At 36.3% G+C, this 19,033-nt stretch overlaps 1 protein-coding gene across 1 annotated transcript; it reads left to right on the top strand.

The window, feature by feature from the left end:
- Window positions 1-575: 575 nt before the first annotated feature.
- Window positions 576-18,131, top strand: copb2 (COPI coat complex subunit beta 2). The gene is made up of 22 exons (XM_022677951.2): window positions 576-730; window positions 2,690-2,827; window positions 2,999-3,085; window positions 3,239-3,365; window positions 4,274-4,422; window positions 4,550-4,696; window positions 6,280-6,379; window positions 6,518-6,660; window positions 7,182-7,381; window positions 7,946-8,056; window positions 8,560-8,648; window positions 9,974-10,080; window positions 10,197-10,340; window positions 10,512-10,642; window positions 12,623-12,830; window positions 14,164-14,274; window positions 14,539-14,753; window positions 15,871-15,963; window positions 16,186-16,369; window positions 16,569-16,643; window positions 17,440-17,610; window positions 17,705-18,131. Exons 1-22 carry the CDS (start codon window positions 728-730, stop codon window positions 17,798-17,800), a joined length of 2,829 nt encoding a protein of 942 aa, XP_022533672.1. The 5' UTR covers window positions 576-727; the 3' UTR covers window positions 17,801-18,131.
- Window positions 18,132-19,033: the final 902 nt, after the last annotated feature.

The raw sequence follows: 19,033 nt of genomic DNA, 5'->3' as shown, positions 1-19,033 counted from the left end.
ATATTTTTTTTACATTGTATTGAAAGACTGTGTGTAGTATTGTATATCTCATATTGACCTTTTTTATTTCATAAATCATCCCTAAATAATTAAAAAAGCATAAGTAAAAAAGTGATTAAATAAGTAAAATGAGCTGTTTCTTTGCCTCAATGGGTCTAGTAGTATTTTTTCCTGTTTCATTGGTTTATAAATGTTTTAATTGGCTGGCTCATGATCTATTCTGATGAACAACAGCTCTCAAATATTTTGAACAATTTAACATTTTGACAGACAGACAGACAGACAGATAGATAGATGCTTTATTGATCCCAGATGGAAATACTCCACACTCAGTAGCAGGTATACATAGTACACAGACGTTTCAAAACAGAAAGTAGAGTCTTATAGAAAGTAGAGTCTTTTAGTTGGTATGTAATGGAGGTAGTGTGGTTAAATTATGCCCACTGTAATGGATACAGGGTCTGAAAGGGTTAAATTCATCCTTTACCATTCAGAGTTGTGCAGGACTGTAGTTTCTGCTCTGGATCTCCTCAGTCCTCCATGTGTCGCGTCATCGGCTCCCACCACACGTTTGAGGAAGTTCCACGTCAGATGAGAGTGTGTGTATCTTACTGTGTGTGTGTGTGAGGGAGTGTGTGTGTCCAGCTGGAGCTTTAGTGAGCTGCGGATACAGCAGCAGCAGCAGATCTGCGATTAGAAAGAGCGAAAACCCACTAAAAGCAGCAGAATGGTGAGTACAGCAGCTCCGCTCCGGTTAAGTTATACACAGCGCGTTGATGCAGTCTGTCAGAGCGCAGATCTCCCGCAGCTGAGTTTAGCTTTAGGTTTAGTTAGCGATGCTAAGCTAGCGGAGCTAAAGGCCACATACACAGACTGAGCAACGTAGCGTAAACGCTAGCCAAGTTAGCTAAGATAGTTAGCTGACCATGTATTCAGTCTGTGAACGAAATAATGCTATAATTTGGGCGTTTTCCTTTTTAAAAACGTACTAATAACAACTTCAAAGGCTTCAATTTGTAACCTAACTGTCTTTTCGGCTGTGAACCTGGTTAAACAACGAATTTGAAGCTAGTTAGCTTCAATGCTAATTCCAATATTTATCCCATTGAACGCAAGCTAGCTGGCTGCCCGGCTAACTAGCATTAGCTCGCTAGCTATCTCTCACAGTTAGCTTTAATAATTAGCTAGCGTTAGCTCTCTGAGTCCAGATGTTGAAGTTTTGTGATGTTGAGACGATTAACTATAAATATGAAGTTATTTAGTGAGCTAATTAAACTGCAGGTTGCCGTGATATTAAATATTGAGCTGCAGAGTTAGCTTAGCTTGCTAAAGTCAAAGCTAACCCGACTAAACTAGCTTAAGAGAAGCTGAGAGAGTTGACATTAATGACGTGGTGGTTTGCTAAGCTAGCTAACATCTAAACTATTTAAACTAACTATTAACTTAATGTTTTAACGTTGTATTTGTAAAAACGTATAGTTTGCAAACTATATACAGCTCTGGAAAAAATTGAAACCACTTAAGTTGCCGAATTAGTTTCTCTGATTTTTCTATTTATAGTTATATGTTTAAGTGAAATTAACATTGTTGTTTTATTCTATAAATATAAGTTACTGTCATTTAGAGCATTTTGCAGAAAATAAGATATGGCTGAAATAACAAAAACGATGCAGAAAAAACAGGTTCATATTCATAAAGTTTTAGAAGTTCAGAAATCAAAATCTGGCGAAATTACCCTGTTTTTTTAATCACAGTTTTTATGCATCTTGGCATGTTCTCCTCCACCAGTTTTACACACTGCTTTTTAATGCCACTCCTGGTGCAAATATTCAATCAGTTCAGCTTGGTTTGTTGGCTTGTGATTATCCGTCTTCCTCTTGAGGTTTTCAATTTGGTAAAATCAAAGAAACTCACCATTATAAAGAGGTCTCTCATTTTTTCCCAGAGCTGCATGTAAGCAGGTTATATTTAACTAAACTAGTTAACCTTTCTTAAGTGTTCATTTTTTCCATGTTTTAACATTTCGCCATAGGGTAATAACACAATAATAACGTAGAGAGAGGCTATATTTCATTACATGTATCAATACATGTATCCTATTCTATACTGCTCCTATCGAAATACATGTTTCTGTCATATCCACAGTAAGCATATTGAGGTTATCACCAGTACTTAAAGAACACTGACCCAACAGCTTTTTCATGCAGAGTATAGTGATTCTTATTTAATTTGTGCTGAACATTATTCCATTAAACATGATTTATTACACGTTGTAATGAAAAGTACAGTTGGGTCGGTGTTCTTTAAGTACAGGTAATAACCTTAAAATGTGTATTGTTGATATGGTAAAAAAAAAAAGGTGTCATGATACGATAAGCTATCAATATGTTGTCCATCTCTAACAGTGGTTATATGTGCCTAGCTATGGAGGTGTTGGCAGTCTGATCATATTGGTATTGCACTGGTCACAAATAATCCATGATAGAGCTGGACAATATGTTGTTAGTTTATCATATTGTGAGACCTTTTCTTATGATATCGTTTGTAAGCATTTTGGGGTATAAGAACACTTCATGTCATATGTGTTTAGAAAAGCATATTGTTTATAATGGTAAAAACTGTCCTCTTTATTCTTTCATTCTTAATATATTTGTGTTAACAACTGGGTGAACAATTTTCCCCCTTGTAGCCTCTGAGGCTGGACATCAAGCGCAAGCTCACGGCTCGGTCCGACCGTGTCAAGAGCGTGGACCTTCATCCCACGGAGCCATGGATGCTGGCCAGTCTGTACAACGGCAGCGTCTGCGTCTGGAACCATGAAACACAAGTAAGTGTCGAACCTCTTTGTGTAGACAGTTTATTTACAAACTGCAAACTGTAAAGATTCTGCTTTATGTTATTCAAGTCTGACCTCAGTCTGACCAAGTCTGATTTCAGTAGTTTAGAGAAAAAAATATTGAACTGTTTTAATATAAAGTTTTCTCTGATTGTTTTGTAGACCTTGGTGAAGACGTTTGAAGTGTGCGACCTGCCAGTACGAGCCTCAAAGTTTGTGGCCAGGAAAAACTGGGTTATCACTGGAGCAGTAAGTAGTAGCTGTGTTTAGTTGTGATAATAATATGTTCATTAAATACATGCATATATCATCTATTGCTTATGAATCAATATTCATTATATCAGGCATGATGTTTTCTTGGACCTGGTGTGAATTGCTTTTTTTCTGCCCTCTGTCTTTTAGGATGATATGCAGATTCGGGTTTTCAACTACAACACACTAGAACGGGTCCATATGTTCGAGGCTCATTCGGATTATATCCGCTGCATTGCTGTGCACCCCACCCAGCCCTACATCCTTACTAGTAGTGGTATGTACAGGTTTACTTTCACATGTTCTATATGTACAGAGATTTTAATGATGGCATCAGTCTACACAGATTTAGACCAGTTTTGACTGATTGATGATTTTGTCAGAGCTGATTCATTTTTTTTGGCATATCCTACAACATTTTTCTTGATATTGACCAATCAGAGGATGAAGTGCTGTTACATATGTAAAAATAAGGAAGAAAAAGAGAGAAAGAAACTATTGCTACCGTTTTCCTTACTAGTATGTTTTACTTTTCCATTTCCAAGTACAAAGAATTTTTTTCCCAGTCATTTCTCACCTAGACCTTCTGTTTACATACACTGAAGCTGGTAGCTGTAGCTATATTCATATAATATTACTGTATTTAAGGTAATACTACCTTAGGTAAGGCGCACTTTCCCACATAAGTTTCCCAAAAATCATCAGTGCGCCTTATAATCCAGTGTGCCTTATGTAGGAATTCTACCAGTCAGGTTGTTAGGAGCAGTAAAGCCACTCCGCTGCAATACATTGTTATAAGAGTGTGTTTTCAGTGAAGTTTCTCCAGCACTAAGGCTGGGTGCAGCAGCACTAACTGCAATGCTAGGTCTTTTGACATTCAAAGGAGAGTATATTGGATTGTAGTCCAATATAACCCCCAGAGAATCTACAAACTCATGCAAGGACACAGACGTTGATTTGGCTATAGTTTTGCTAGGCTCTAGTTAAGACATGATAAGTCATCACTGGATAGTGATTATGATTAAATGGATATTATGATCAGTGCCAGATCTGACACAGTGAGCATCACGAAAGACTGACATATAATATAGAAGGAGTCTGACATAAAACATGAATGTAATAAATGTCTGAGAGATTTGAGTGAGAGGTCCGTGTAGCACTAATTGAGATTGTGTGTACGTTTAGATGACATGCTGATTAAGCTGTGGGACTGGGAGAAGAAGTGGTCCTGTAGCCAGGTGTTTGAGGGCCACACACACTACGTCATGCAGATCGTCATCAACCCCAAAGACAACAACCAGTTTGCTAGTGCATCGCTGGACAGAACCATCAAGGTATGTGACCAATGGGCCTGATGTTCATTACCTGCAGAAGATGAAAGAGATAACTTGGTGTTAGGCTGGTTATTCTGATAGTGTGAGTAATTTTTAATCTGTTATTTCTTTGTTTGTGTTTTTAAAGGTCTGGCAGCTGGGATCCTCGTCTCCTAACTTCACTCTGGAGGGTCATGAGAAAGGAGTGAACTGCATTGATTATTACAGTGGAGGAGATAAGCCTTATCTTATTTCTGGAGCTGATGACAGGCTGGTGAAGATTTGGGACTATCAGGTATGGATTGTCTTTTTTTTTTTTTTTTAAGGCTTGGATATAGTCTTTTTTTAATAAACTAAACTAGGGGAATAAAGTGTAACAGATTACAATTCAAATAATGTATATAGTTGGATGTAAATTACAAACATATTGAAACAATGAGGGAGTTGGTTTTGTTTGTACATACAGGCTACCAAATAATATAGCACGTCTATTTCTAAATATACACTCTATTTTGTCTATACAACCAACCACAAAAGCTTCCATGACCCACAGCAAAGTTTAGTATCCTGATTTTGGTGACTGTATAATTATGCAACACAATAAATGCCTAGAAATAGCCATTTGGTTTCTGTTTGTATCCATTTATTTATAATTTATTTATCAATACTTTACATTCAGTTGCATTTAAAAAAGGACCTGATTATATATCTATGTCTGCTTTGCCAGACCAATCAGCACACTTGGCTTGGGTCATGTAGTTTATTTTTGCACATTATGATCACAACTAGGGCTGCACAATATTGGAAACATTTTTTTATTACATGCTTTTTTCTTCTTCTTCTTTAATGTATTAATTTTTATTAATTCTGTGATATTAAACACAGTTTTCACCAGATTGCAACAAAAATCAGGGATCCAACATGTCATTGTAGTAATGCACTGATTGAAGTAAAGTTAATGATATTGGGCAGTAGGGGTGGGCGATATGGCCCTAAAATAATATCACGATATTTCATGGTATTATCGCGATAATGATACTCTTGACGATATGACGAAATACTGAATTAAAAAAATTATTTCGAGAATACACTACTGCACCAAAATGAATATTAAATTTTCTTATTGCTTATGATATGATGTGATATGATATGATATGATACGATATGGCACACTTAACTGAGATATTAAAAAATACAAGAAATTTATCAGATTTTACTAATAATGCGCTCTACATATCTCCATATATCCAGTATTAAAAAAAATAATAATAAATGATACAGGACAGGTATAATCTGTCTCTAGTAGATACATAATGGGAAATGAGAACAGTGTCAAGTTTTCTTTTGCTAAAAACAGCATAAAAAAGTAGTACCCTGATGTGATAATTGAGTTGGGTGATATAGCACGATATTTCAGGGTTTAATATCCTGTTGGGCAGATTATATATTATATATAGATTGTGATTATTGCATATACGCTGATGATGATGATGATGACAGTGCTGTTGATTATATATTGTGCAGCCCTAATCACAATATTAGAATTCAGAAAGTTTTAGATAAAATGGTTAAATGAACAAGTAACCCCCAAAAGTACCACATGACCCTTGGGGCTAGGATCTGACTCAAATGTAAAAAAAAAAAAAATAATAATAATAATAAAAGGTAAAAAAAAAAATATATATATATATAAAAATTAAGCATTCTTTTTTTTAGAGTGTTTAAATGCAAGTAAGGTTTCATCACACCATTTTTAGTAATTTAAGTACACTGCCTAAAAGTATTACACTTTTTTTTGGCAAAACTGTCTGTGTTGCAGTCGTGCCTCAGTAGTTAGAGCAATGGTTTATTGGTTTGGGCCTTCTCATGTCTCCACAGAATAAGACGTGTGTGCAGACTCTTGAAGGTCATGCTCAGAATGTATCATGTGTGAGCTTCCACCCAGAGCTGCCCATCATCGTCACAGGATCTGAGGATGGTGAGTTTGGTTTTTTGTTGGAAGAGTTTTAGCGGAGATTTACATGTTTTGGGCAGTTCAAGTGTTATAAGAGCCAGGTAATGTGATCCAGTAATAGATAGAAAAATAGTCATATTGTCTTTCTTTACCCACCCTTAGGCACAGTACGTATCTGGCACTCCAGCACTTATCGACTGGAGAGCACACTGAACTACGGCATGGAGCGGGTGTGGTGTGTCTGTGGCCTGCGTGGCTCCAACAATGTGGCGTTAGGTTATGATGAGGGCAGCATCATTATCAAGGTAAGGATGTACAGTACACAGTAAATTTTATTGGTACCACTTTAAAATAAGACTACCTTTATAAAGGGTTTATAAATGGTTTACAATTAGTTTATTAATGGTTACTAATTAGGTTGTAACACCTTAAAACTCATTAATAATCAGTTATAACACATACGTAGAAAGGGCAACAATGACCTGTTGTTTGTCAAGTAGTGAACCCAACAGCCATCTATATTGTTGCCCTTTTAACGTATGTGTTATAACTGATTATTAATAATTTTTAAGGCATTTACAACCTAATTAGTAACGATTAATAAACTAATTGTAAACCATTTATAAATGCTTTATAAAGGTAGTCTAATTTCAAGTGGTACCATTTTATTTTAAGTGTTTATTTATCTGGCCCTTTGTCTTTAGAAAGAAGTATTGTTAATACAAAAAACTGCTTGGATTATCAGTGTCTTTTAGTGTATTGTGTTTAATTAAGATCTCTGCTGTTATGGTCATTGAACTGATTTCTGTGTTTCTGCTCGGTCCAGCTTGGTCGTGAAGAGCCAGCCATGTCAATGGATACCAATGGAAAGATTATCTGGGCTAAGCACTCTGAGGTTCAGCAGGCTAACCTAAAGGCAATGGGGGATGCTGAGATTAAAGATGGAGAGAGGCTGCCTCTGGCTGTAAAAGACATGGGCAGCTGCGAGATCTACCCACAGACTATTCAACACAACCCTAATGGAAGGTTAGTTCACAAAAAAGAGTCCTCTGTCTTCATACTGTGGCATTTGTGAGTAGGGTAGAGTGGGAAAACAACCTAATAATTTGTATTTGAGGTGTTAACATGTATTTGCAAATAGTGCAATTTACCTCCTGTGGAGTTAATTAAAACAGGTGGGGAAGCTATTTGTATCACTAAAAACTTACAAATGCCTACACATGTAAAAATACTGGCAAGAAAATAAATATAATTAGTGAGAAAAGGCTGTTTAAAAGTCTTAACACTTTCATTTAATGCCAAAAACAATACTGAGCTAATTATATTTGCACAATATTATCACCATTTTTTTCTCCATGTTTTATTCATGTTTTTGGGAAACTCTTTGGCTTAAATTTGTCACTGTTTATGTTGGGGTGTAAAATTGTTTCTTTAACTTTTAAATCTACCTGTTATGTTGCCTTACTCTCAGTTATTTACATGCATAAATGTGAGAATAAATATAGAATCTTTAATATGGGCTGTTTTTTAAATAAAATAGGAAATTCAATTTGTTTATGCCTACGGTAATAACTCCTTTTTTATCACTAGGTTTGTGGTGGTGTGTGGAGATGGGGAGTACATCATCTACACAGCAATGGCTCTGAGGAACAAAAGCTTCGGCTCAGCTCAGGAGTTTGTCTGGGCCCACGACTCCTCAGAGTAAGAGATTGTTATTCCCTCCTGATTTGCTGCATTTAATTTATATATTTAAAAAAATATATTCTCCCACTTTTCTTCCACTACTCAGCTTTATATCCCCCCCATCACTAGTAATGTCACAACACAAGGAGGGTGGTAAAGACTAGCAAATGCCTCCTCCTCCTCCGGGTGATGATCTCCAGATCAAAGTGCTTTAGGTGCTTTTGATCACTGGATCACTCTAACCACCTTTTATGTACTCAAATTGGATATATAAAAGAAGGTCTGACATGATACTACTTTTTTATAGCCGATTTCAATGCTGATACTGTAACATTGAATATCTGCCGATATCAATATTACAAAGGCACAATATTTTCCATACCTTAAACTAAGCTGTTATAAAATTAGTTCTGGTGTAACACTGGTGATTTGCAGCTATTTCTGATTGGGATTTCAGGTCACATTATTTGAGTATCTAATGAATAAGAAATCTTTTGTTTTTCTTCTATTCTGTTATGCAGATATGCGATCAGAGAAAGCAACAGCTTGGTGAAAATCTTCAAGAACTTCAAGGAGAAGAAGTCTTTCAGGCCAGACTTTGGAGCTGAAGGTAATGGTGCTTTTTTTGTATAAGATTTAGATTTTTTTACACTGGTTTCTCATTATATACATATGTCACAAAGGTACCACAACGTGATCAAAGCATTGTGCATTGTTTGAAAATGAACTTTTCATTGAACTGTCATTTTTGCATACCCCCATATTGAAGCTCATTGAAGTGTTTAAGCTAGTATATGTTTTGTGTATTTAGGATACTTAAACATTGTTTACATTACAATTCCACTGTCTAAATACTCTTAGTAATTTGAAGTCCACTGCTGTTTTAAAGGAAACGATTGCATTATTTTGTTCTTATGGCATCAATATATCTGTGGCATAAAATGGTCTTTAAATAACAATAATACTGTAACTTTGTTCACACGCTTTGAACACTGCAATTTATTTTTGTTGTTTTTTTTGTTTGTTTTTTTTTGGGCAAACAAGCTGCATGCTGCACAAACTGTTTTTAATAAAACAAGTGTGTAAATTAACTCAGGGCTCGTTAGGACAACAAAGCATATTATGACTTTACTCTTGTGACTTTTCCTGGTAGACTCTATATTTAAAACCAGTCATGTTGCAGCACTGTTTGTTGTACATAACATTATTTGTGAATAAATATATCATGTTATATAACTTGAAAAACTGCAGCTTATAGTAATATTAACCCTTGTGTGGTGTTCATATTTTTGTTACTCGTTTACTTTGTTACTTGTATTTAATTCAGCAAAATTAGGCAATTCTACATTAAAATGCTTTACACATGCTTGCTTCACCTAAATTGCAAGCAATAGAAACAGCTTACATGGTTAATATTTGCCCTTTACCTTTCTTATGTTACATTTCTTTTAAAAAGTGCTACTCTTTTTTTTATTAGTTTTTTAATAAAATGTAAAATAAAATGAATTAAACTCAAGATATGAGTAGAAAATTTCAAATTTACAAATGAAGCAATGTTTATTAGCCCTTGGCCAAACATACTGTATGAAATATAAATGGTTGGGGGGGGGGGGTTGTACAGTGTGTGTTTATCGAACATGTGTTTTGATATATGTTTTTCACAAAAAATGAGCCAATGCCAATGAGTTTGAGTTAGAAAAAATATTTTTTTTAGTATCACTTGATGAAAAATGAAAACGGGTCCCACAGACCCGAACACCACACAAGGGTTAAAAATTAGTGGGTGTGGCTCAATAGCCCGGGAATTATGGCGTAACGTTAAGGAGCAATATGTTGTCCAATCACATTAGTTATTGTGTTAAATTAGTGCTGCAAGTGTCATTTTGAGCAAATACCAGTCTCTCTCTTTTTTTCATTTATTTATCTTTTGTTTAGGTATCTATGGTGGATTTTTGCTGGGCGTCAGGTCTGTTAACGGTTTGGCCTTCTATGACTGGGAGAACACAGAGCTGATTCGACGCATTGAGATTCAACCCAAACATGTAAATTCCCATGACACTGTTTAACCTTACAGAATGAATGTAGTTTTTAATTGTGCATACTTGCAGGGTATTATTTGTTTAAATGTGACCGTGACGAGTTTTCATTGTGTTCACAGATCTTCTGGTCAGACTCTGGAGAGCTGGTGTGTATCGCCACTGAGGAGTCCTTCTTCATCCTGCGCTATCTGGCTGATAAAGTGGCTGCATCTCAAGAGTCTAATGAGGGAGTGACTGAAGATGGTATTGAAGATGCTTTTGAGGTTAGAGATGAATTTTTTTTTTTTGTATTTGATTTTAAAAGCTAAAGTGCACTTATAAATACATTCAAAGTATCATTTAAACCTGTGTATTGTGTGTTTATGGCGCTCCCATTATTTTTGCAAATCACTATAACCAACTGTGTGTGTGTGTGTGTGTGTGTGTTTTCTCAGGTTCAAGGTGAGATCCAGGAGATTGTAAAGACAGGTCTGTGGGTGGGAGACTGCTTCATCTACACAAGCTCTGTCAACAGGCTCAACTACTTTGTAGGAGGAGAGATTGTCACCATCGCCCACCTGGACAGGTGCAGTAGACTTAGTGTTTATCAGGCTTATTTTAAATATGTGTGAATTAGAGCTGTCAGATTTATAACATTTTTATTTATTTATTTATTTATTATTATTATTAGAATTTTTTTAAAATATAAGGCGCACCAGATTATAAGGCACACTAAAAGTGAATTTCTAGTCTATCTTATTTTCTGGTCTATTTTCATACATAAGGCGCATCGAATGAGCAAGGGTGTCTCCATGTTTCTCTTCTAATGCGGAAGCTGGGGAAAAAAAAAATTCTTTCAAAGCCAAACGAGTGCTGGATGTTTGTTTGTTTATTTGGGTGAGAAAAGCGCTTTTTTTTTTATTTGCAGTGAGCTTAGATTTTCAGTATTTTGTCTAAGAGTGAGTTTTCAGCGAAGTTTCTCCAGTACTAAGGCTGGGGGCAGCAGCATTAGCACATTAGCATTAGCCGTTAACCACAGTGCTAGCGGGACGTAAATGCTGCCCAATACTAGACTGAGGAACCCTGAGTGTTCTGGTAACCCAGGGCGCTATGAGCTAGTGGTTCGTCCCACGTAGCTTGTTTTAACACAGCAAATGAGCAGACTACAGTCCAATATACTCGCCTCTGAATGGCCAAAGAGCTAGCGCTGTGGTTAGTGGCTAATGCCAGTACTATAGAATGCCTGACTGTCGATTTTTTTTTTTGAACAATTAAAGCATTTTAAGTACTTATAAGTACTTAAGTACTTATAGTATCTTATAGTCCGAAAAAAAAGGTATTTGTCCAATTTCATAAAATGTGCCCATTTAAATTGTCCTAATGCACCAGTTTCTTGCATCTTATTTTAGCCTGTTTAGTTGCACATGAAGATGACTACCAATTGCACAGTGAGGATGAAAACAATTTTTTTTTTAATGACAGATAAACATCTTAAAAATCCATATTGGCTTTCTTATTGGTCAAACTTTTAACTGCTCTTTATCCGTATAGCCACTCTCAACTAAGTCACATGTTTAAATAGAACTCTAAGAGTACTATTTTCTGACAGTGCACTTCAGCTAGGAAACAGGCCAACAGTGACCGCACAAATAGAAGTGCTAATTATCACAGCACAGTAAAGTAATGATCATGCAACTTTTACACACTTGTAAGCTGGTAGATTAGCTGTATGGCTAAACGGTGTAAACTCTGTAGCAACCAGTCCTAGTTAGACTCTTTCATCGCGACACAGCATTGTTTTAATTGCCGATGTGCATCTGCAGGCTAAGCACAGTTAATTAGTTTGTAAATCTCTGATGTTTTTTCAGGATATATATATTTTTCTGTGTGCATGCTTTAGGACACACAACATAATCTTAAGACAATGTAAACAGATACCACAGTTGTTTTCCTCATTATGAAAAATAATGTATTTAAAATGTATTTAAACATATTTGATAAACAAATAAGAGTAACATGTATAGGCTAATTAGAGAGACTTATTAGAAAGAAGGAATGGGCAGTATGAGTAAGGTTTATGTTGCAATACTTGCACAATGCTTATTTACCACACTTTTTACACAGAAAATTAAAAGACACCAGTAGAGCCATATTTGAAAAGGTTTTTAATTTCTATTCAAAAAACAAAAAGTAGGTAAAAATACTTAAAAATATTGGTACGCAAGTTTAAATCACTTCTGAAGACGGTTAAATGTAAAATGTCCACCATATTCAAAGCTGGAAGAACCACCATCCCAGTTTTATAGTTTTTTTTTACTGGAATATGTAGTGGTTCTGTTCTTATATGTATGATTATAAAAGCATACTGATTAAAATGATAGCAATAAAACAATGGCACACTGCCCACCTCTACAGGTAACCATTTAAAATGCATTTTATATTTTCATATGCAGAATCTTTTGTTTCTGTGTTGTTGTTGTTGTTGTTGTTGTTGTTTTTATTAATAAAATAATATTAAAAATAATAATCATCACATGTTTTCCTGATCATGACCTGATCTCTTCAGGACTATGTACCTGCTGGGCTACATCCCTAAAGATGACCGACTGTACCTGGGAGACAAGGAGCTGAACATTGTTAGTTACTCTCTACTGGTGTCGGTTCTGGAGTACCAGACGGCGGTAATGCGGCGAGACTTTGGAATGGCCGATAAAGTACTTCCCACCATTCCAAAAGAGCAGAGGACCAGAGTGGCCCATTTTCTGGAGAAACAGGTATGGTGTGGTATCAGTTTCACAATATCAGTACAATACAGTTTGGCTTACTTGCGGTAGTGCAATTTTGTGATCTGTTAATAGTGCTCTACTTTAAGTGTTTATTTATTTTATTGTTGATGATTATGGCTTACAGCCAATGGAAACCCAAAAATAAGTGTCTCAGCAAATTACATTATATAAGACCAATTATTACTTTTGACAGTGTGCCAAGTCCTGCTGGAAAATGAAATCCACATCTCCATAAAAGTTGTCAGCAGAGGGAAGCATAAGGTGCACTGACTTTAGACTTGATAATAAAACACAGTGGATCAACACGAGCAGATGACAGACATGTCTCTCTAACATATCCATCACTGATCATCAGTAAATTTTACATTTCATTTGTAAATCAAGGGAGCAGAGTCTGGAGGAAGAGTGGAGAGACACAGTCCAAACTGCTTGAGGTCTAGTGTGAAGTTTTATTATCAAGTCTAAAAGTCAGTGCAGTTTTGTTTTCCCACAAAATCTTACAGCACTTCATGCATCCCTCTGCTACTGACAACTTTTATGGAGATGTGGATTTCCAGCAGAACCTGGAACACTGTCCATACTGCCAAAATTACCAATTGGTCTTATATAATATTCAAATTTTTTGAGACACTGATTTTTGGGTTTTCATTGATAAAATGGATAACTAAATTTTAAGATGCACTTGTATATAGGGGTTGGATAGTACATTAATATTGTGAAATTTTGCATTGTTTCAATGCATCATATCAATACGTGATATCAAATATTAATATTTTTATTAAATTGTAAATTCTCTAAACTTTCTAAAGACTTGTCCCTCAATTTGACTTACTAGAGTTACTGCTTCATTGGTCCATGTGGTGGCACTATAATCAAATAAAAAGGGTAACCCTGCAATGGAGAATAATGGGTGTGAAATTCTGTGAATTTCTGACTCCAATTAATCCATACTTCCGGATATTTACTTATTTATGGTTATTCTATCCTCTGTAATAAATCAGATGCAGTAAAGTTTTGTAGAGGATTTTCTTGTGATATATTAATATATATTGAGTATTATGATATGATCCAATGATACGATGATATCATGACTATATTGTAAGACACCCTGTAATTCCCACCCCTAATTATATATGATCAATTTTCCTGCAAATACAAGTGCAGAAAAAGTGTTTTTCATCCTATTTTAATGATTGATTCTTGCATTTTAAAGGATAATTAAATATGGTTGATCTGCAGTTTATGTGATACCATGTTGTGGTTATTTAGAGTTAGTAAAAATGTACTAACAAGGTCTTCTTTTGGTACCATCTGTCTGCAGGGCTTCAAGCAGCAGGCACTTGCTGTATCCACTGACCCAGAGCACAGATTTGAGCTTGCTCTGCAATTAGGAGAACTGAAGATCGCCTACCAATTAGCAGTAGAAGCAGAGGTAAGATTTGTATAATTTAGCTGGAATACACAAATAATAAACTGTTATTTCATTCAAACTGATTCTTATTTATTTTACTGGAATGCTGCTTCATATAAAAGTCAATCAGCAGTTCAGGAACTTGGCCATGCCAGTCTGCCCTGGAGCAAAGCACAAGTAGCTTCAGGGTTGCTTGGTTAATGGAAGTCAATCCAAGTGAAATTGTGTCCAGGCTGTCAGTACTGAGCCTCTCTTGAGATTCAAGTTCTGCTTTCTCCTCTCTAGTCTGAGCAGAAGTGGAAGCAGTTGGCTGAGCTGGCCATCAGCAAGTGCCAGTTTGGGCTGGCCCAGGAGTGCCTCCATCATGCCCAGGACTATGGTGGCTTGCTGCTGCTGGCCACCGCCTCCGGTAACGCTGCTATGGTGAGCAAACTGGCCGAAGGTGCCGAGCGCGATGGCAAGAACAACGTGGCCTTTATGACCTACTTCCTGCAGGGGAAGTGAGTATATGGATTGTTACGGTGCTTCCTAAAAAAATCCTCTTTATTTTCCTTTCTACTGCAAGTTTACACATTGGCCCTACAGTTATAATAATTAAAAATGATACAGAAATTTGTGTATGAGTATAGAACAGAGGTTTTGCTGGCAAAACTAGTAAATATAAATATAATTCTTATCAGCCTTAAATGTGGAGCCTTTACCTTTTAAGTATTACTACCTAGAGAAAGAGTGAGGCACTGCAAGTCAGTGCAATATTTGTGAAACATTTCTTGTTTTTTTTTTTTTTTATACCAAGAGTCTGTACTTCCATTGTATCAATCAAATTACTCTCCAATATCTGCTCAAATATTAAACAAAATTCCTAGTTATTGTCCGCAGCTTTTGTGAGGTACTGTACTATTAAAAAAAAAGGTGCAACACTCATTCTGTAGCAAAAATAGACTTCTTTATTTAATTAAAAATGAATAATCAAGACGTGTTGCATAATTTTTGAAGAATTGGCAATAAGTTTAAATATTTACCCACATTGCTGTCCTTTATGCTCTAAGCCACATCCTCTCCAGAATATCAAACCTTATTAGCAAATTATTTTTAGCAAGGGGATGGCGATATGGCCTTAAAATAAAATCACAATCTTTAGTAGATATATAATGGGAAATGAGAGCAGTGTTATTATTATTATTATTATTATTATTATTATTAATAATAATAATTTATTTATTTATTTTTTGTTAAAATCAGTAGTACACTAATGTGATAATTAGGGGTGGGTGATATGGCACAATATTTCAGGCTATATTGTTCACCATATTAAAAAATGTTGGAGATATTATTGCGTATGATACGATATGGCACACCCCTAGTCCTTGCTTCCATTCAGTTGGCCTGTAGAGTACACTGTTTAAAAAAATACTCATTCTCATATGATTATTCTAGACTGTTTGTTCTTTTAGATTAGAAGCCACAATATATTAAATTAGATTCTTGTTAGTTTATGTTTATATGTGAGTAACTTCACAAATATAGTTTCAACACGTTATTACATTCTTAGAATTATATTTCCATAAAAAACATGTTACATATGATTTTAAATATATGTTACTTTTTTCACTGCAGATTGGACCAGTGTCTGGAACTCCTGATCAGGACCAATCGGTTGCCTGAGGCTGCCTTTTTGGCTCGCACGTATCTACCCAGCCAAGTGTCCAGGTGCGTTCTCTCAGTCAGAGAAATTAATAGACATTTCTCCTCTAGCTTCCACCATGTGTACACACTGTACTGAGTGAATCAGTGTCTGTTAGAGGTGTAACTGTAGAATTTGATGATAGCTTTAAAATGAGCTGCATTTTCAACTGACTAACTGAACAGATCCTAATGTCAGTTTTTCATGTATGTAAGTTAACAGTGTGTGTGTTTGTGTGTCACATACAGAGTGGTGAAGCTGTGGAGAGAGAGCCTGTCTAAAGTAAACCAAAAGGCAGCCGAGTCTCTGGCCGACCCCACGGAGTACGAGAACCTATTCCCTGGCCTGAAGGAGGCTTTTGTGGCCGAGCACTTTCTCCGTGAGACCTGCCTGGGCAAGACTAGACCGGCTACTGACTACCCACTGGTCACGGTGAGACACTGTTTGTTTATACACTTATACACCTCTTTTACTGTAGACTTATACTTTTTACTGCATTTATACTGAATTCTAGACATGGAAGTGAGTTTCTAAATGTCCAGGTTTTGTTTATAAATTAGATTAAAAAAAAAAAAGAGTACCTGCTGTGTATATTGAATTATATTCATTACTGTCTTTTTTTTTTTTTTAGCCTAATGAGGAGCGGAACGTGTTGGAGGAAGCCAGTGGTTATGAGCCCAAAGGAGTTTTACCTACTCCACCACAGGTACATAATTTACCATTAAAGAGGTCATTTCATAGTTGTTTTTTTTTTCATTCATTTTAAAATATCTAGCTGTGGTCTCTAGTACGAATGAATGCCATGCGAGCTGTTTTTTTTTTGTTTGTTTTTTGCTCTGGTGATCCGGTATTACGCTGCTTTTTTAAATACAGGTTGAGGTACATACAGTCTTTTCCTGATCGACCTGTTTTTCTGAATATTTCCTTTTACTAGCTACTGTAGACAATGGAGGTTGGAGTATGCTCTTTTTGGGGTATCAAATACTTATTTCCTCCACTGTACCTATATTTATTGGACTAAATTAATTACATTTCCAAACATATTAAAGCTCAGAATCTATGTTTCCAGCCAAATCCCGCAATTAATTTTCATCCCTCACAGTGGAGTCCCACTCTCCAACCAGACTATTGCAAAAAAAAAAAAAAAAAAAACTGCAAATAACTTTGTACGATGTTTATTTGTTAATGTAACCAACAGCACAATAAAGAATGATGAAATACCTAGTTGTCCGATAGCTCTGCTACATCGCAGCTGCTTCATGTAATGCAAACGTTCTGTTCCAGCTAAAGTTCTGAATCACTGAACTCAAGAATAAGGTTTTAAAAACTGATTTATATGGGCGGAGCTACACATCATACCGAGTCAGCCAGTAGAGGCTCTAAATCAGTTTGCTTTACTTTTATATGGTGTTGTATTGTCCATGTTTTGCATTGTCCATTATCCACAGCAATTTGTGTCCTGCTTCCTGAAGTATAGATCTTAACTGTGTGTTCTCTCACAGCAGGTAGACGACTCTGAGGAAGCTCCAGCAGAAGCAGGTGTCCTGGCCTCAGTCATGGCCGCAGTTTCAGCTCCTGTAGCCTCTGCAGTAGCTAGTTTTGCTCCTCCAGAGCCTGAACCTGTTAAAGAGCCAGAAGTGGACATCGAAGTAGGGGATGAACTGAAAGACAAGGTGCAGTATTGCAGAGAAATGTATTAATTTAAGTATTAACATCCATCCCCATTCAGATAAGGTTTGTCTGACCCTGCCTTGGCTTTGTCTGTAGACTCTGGAGGAACTGGAAGACGACTTGGACAACATGGAGCTGGATGACATCGACACCACAGACGTCAACCTGGACGACGACTTCTTAGACGATTAAACCCCGATACGGAAGCATTGAGTTTTATTTAAGAGACCAAGCCCTTTTGTACTTGTTCATGTCGTTTGTCATGCAGCTCCTCAAGCAGGAACAGGGATGTACGTCTGATGGGGACTGAGGTGAATATATGGCTCCCCTCAGGACCGTGAATGAAAAGATGTGGAGAATTATCTTGTCAGTTTAAAATTTTGTATTTCATGCAGGACCTCCAGCTGGTTGTTTCTTCTTCTTTTTTTTTTCCTTCATCCATTCATTAAAGTGTATATTTACATTCATGTTTGTCTTACAATGTTAAACCAATCACTCATAAATAAATATCAATTTCAACTTCTTTGTGTAGAATATCTGACTTAAAAGATCCAGGAAATGCATAAAATTGTGTAGTCTGACATTTTCATTGGCTGACAGTGAAATAGTGGCATAAATAGTAACTTTATGACTATACCCTAACCTATTTACCAACCTGATGGAAACACTAATTTTGTGATTTGTTCTGGGTGGCTTATAGCCACATAATGCACTGCCTGGCCAATAAAAATGTTGCACACTAATATTTTGTTGGACCACTTTTAGCTTTGATTTCAGCAAGCATTCTATGTGGCATTGTTTTAATAAGCTTCTGCAATGTCACAAGATTTACTTTAATCCAGTGTTGCTGGATTAATTTTCCACCAAGATCTTGCAGCAGCATCGATGATGGTAGAGTCTGATCCCTGCACAAAGCAGCTCTTCTCCATCCAGCAAAGATTCTCAATGAGGTTAAGATCTGTACTCTGTGGTGAACTCTCTCTCTCAATCCATGTGTGAAAATGATGATCTCATGCTCCCTGAACTCTGCACTCTTTCACAATTCCAACACCATGAAACCTGTCATTTGTATCTTGGTATATGTCTGTTCCATCAAGGAAGAAAAATCTATTGATGGAATAATCTGGTTTATATTCAGTGTATTCAGGTAGTCAGCTGACCTCATTCTTTCAGCACATACTGTTGGTCGACGTCCTGGACAGGCCAGGGCAGGGCATACAGACAAAAAAAAACAACTAAAGGGACGAGTTTTAGGGAGTTTAGGATGCCTATGGTTGTCTGTTAGCCGACAATATACTTTTTGGGTAGTTGCTCCTCTTTCAGTGATGCTGTATTAGCGGTAGTTTAAAAAAGATGCACTTCATATATTCTTCTTAGAGAAAGAAAAGCCAGTTATTGGTGAAGTTCTAGTTAATATATATGGAA

The sequence above is a fragment of the Astyanax mexicanus genome, chromosome 8 (genome assembly GCF_023375975.1).
Source record: "Astyanax mexicanus isolate ESR-SI-001 chromosome 8, AstMex3_surface, whole genome shotgun sequence".
NCBI lineage: Eukaryota > Metazoa > Chordata > Actinopteri > Characiformes > Acestrorhamphidae > Astyanax > Astyanax mexicanus.
The sequence above is the reverse complement of the archived record's forward strand: the minus strand, read 5'-3'. Positions and strand labels throughout refer to the sequence as shown.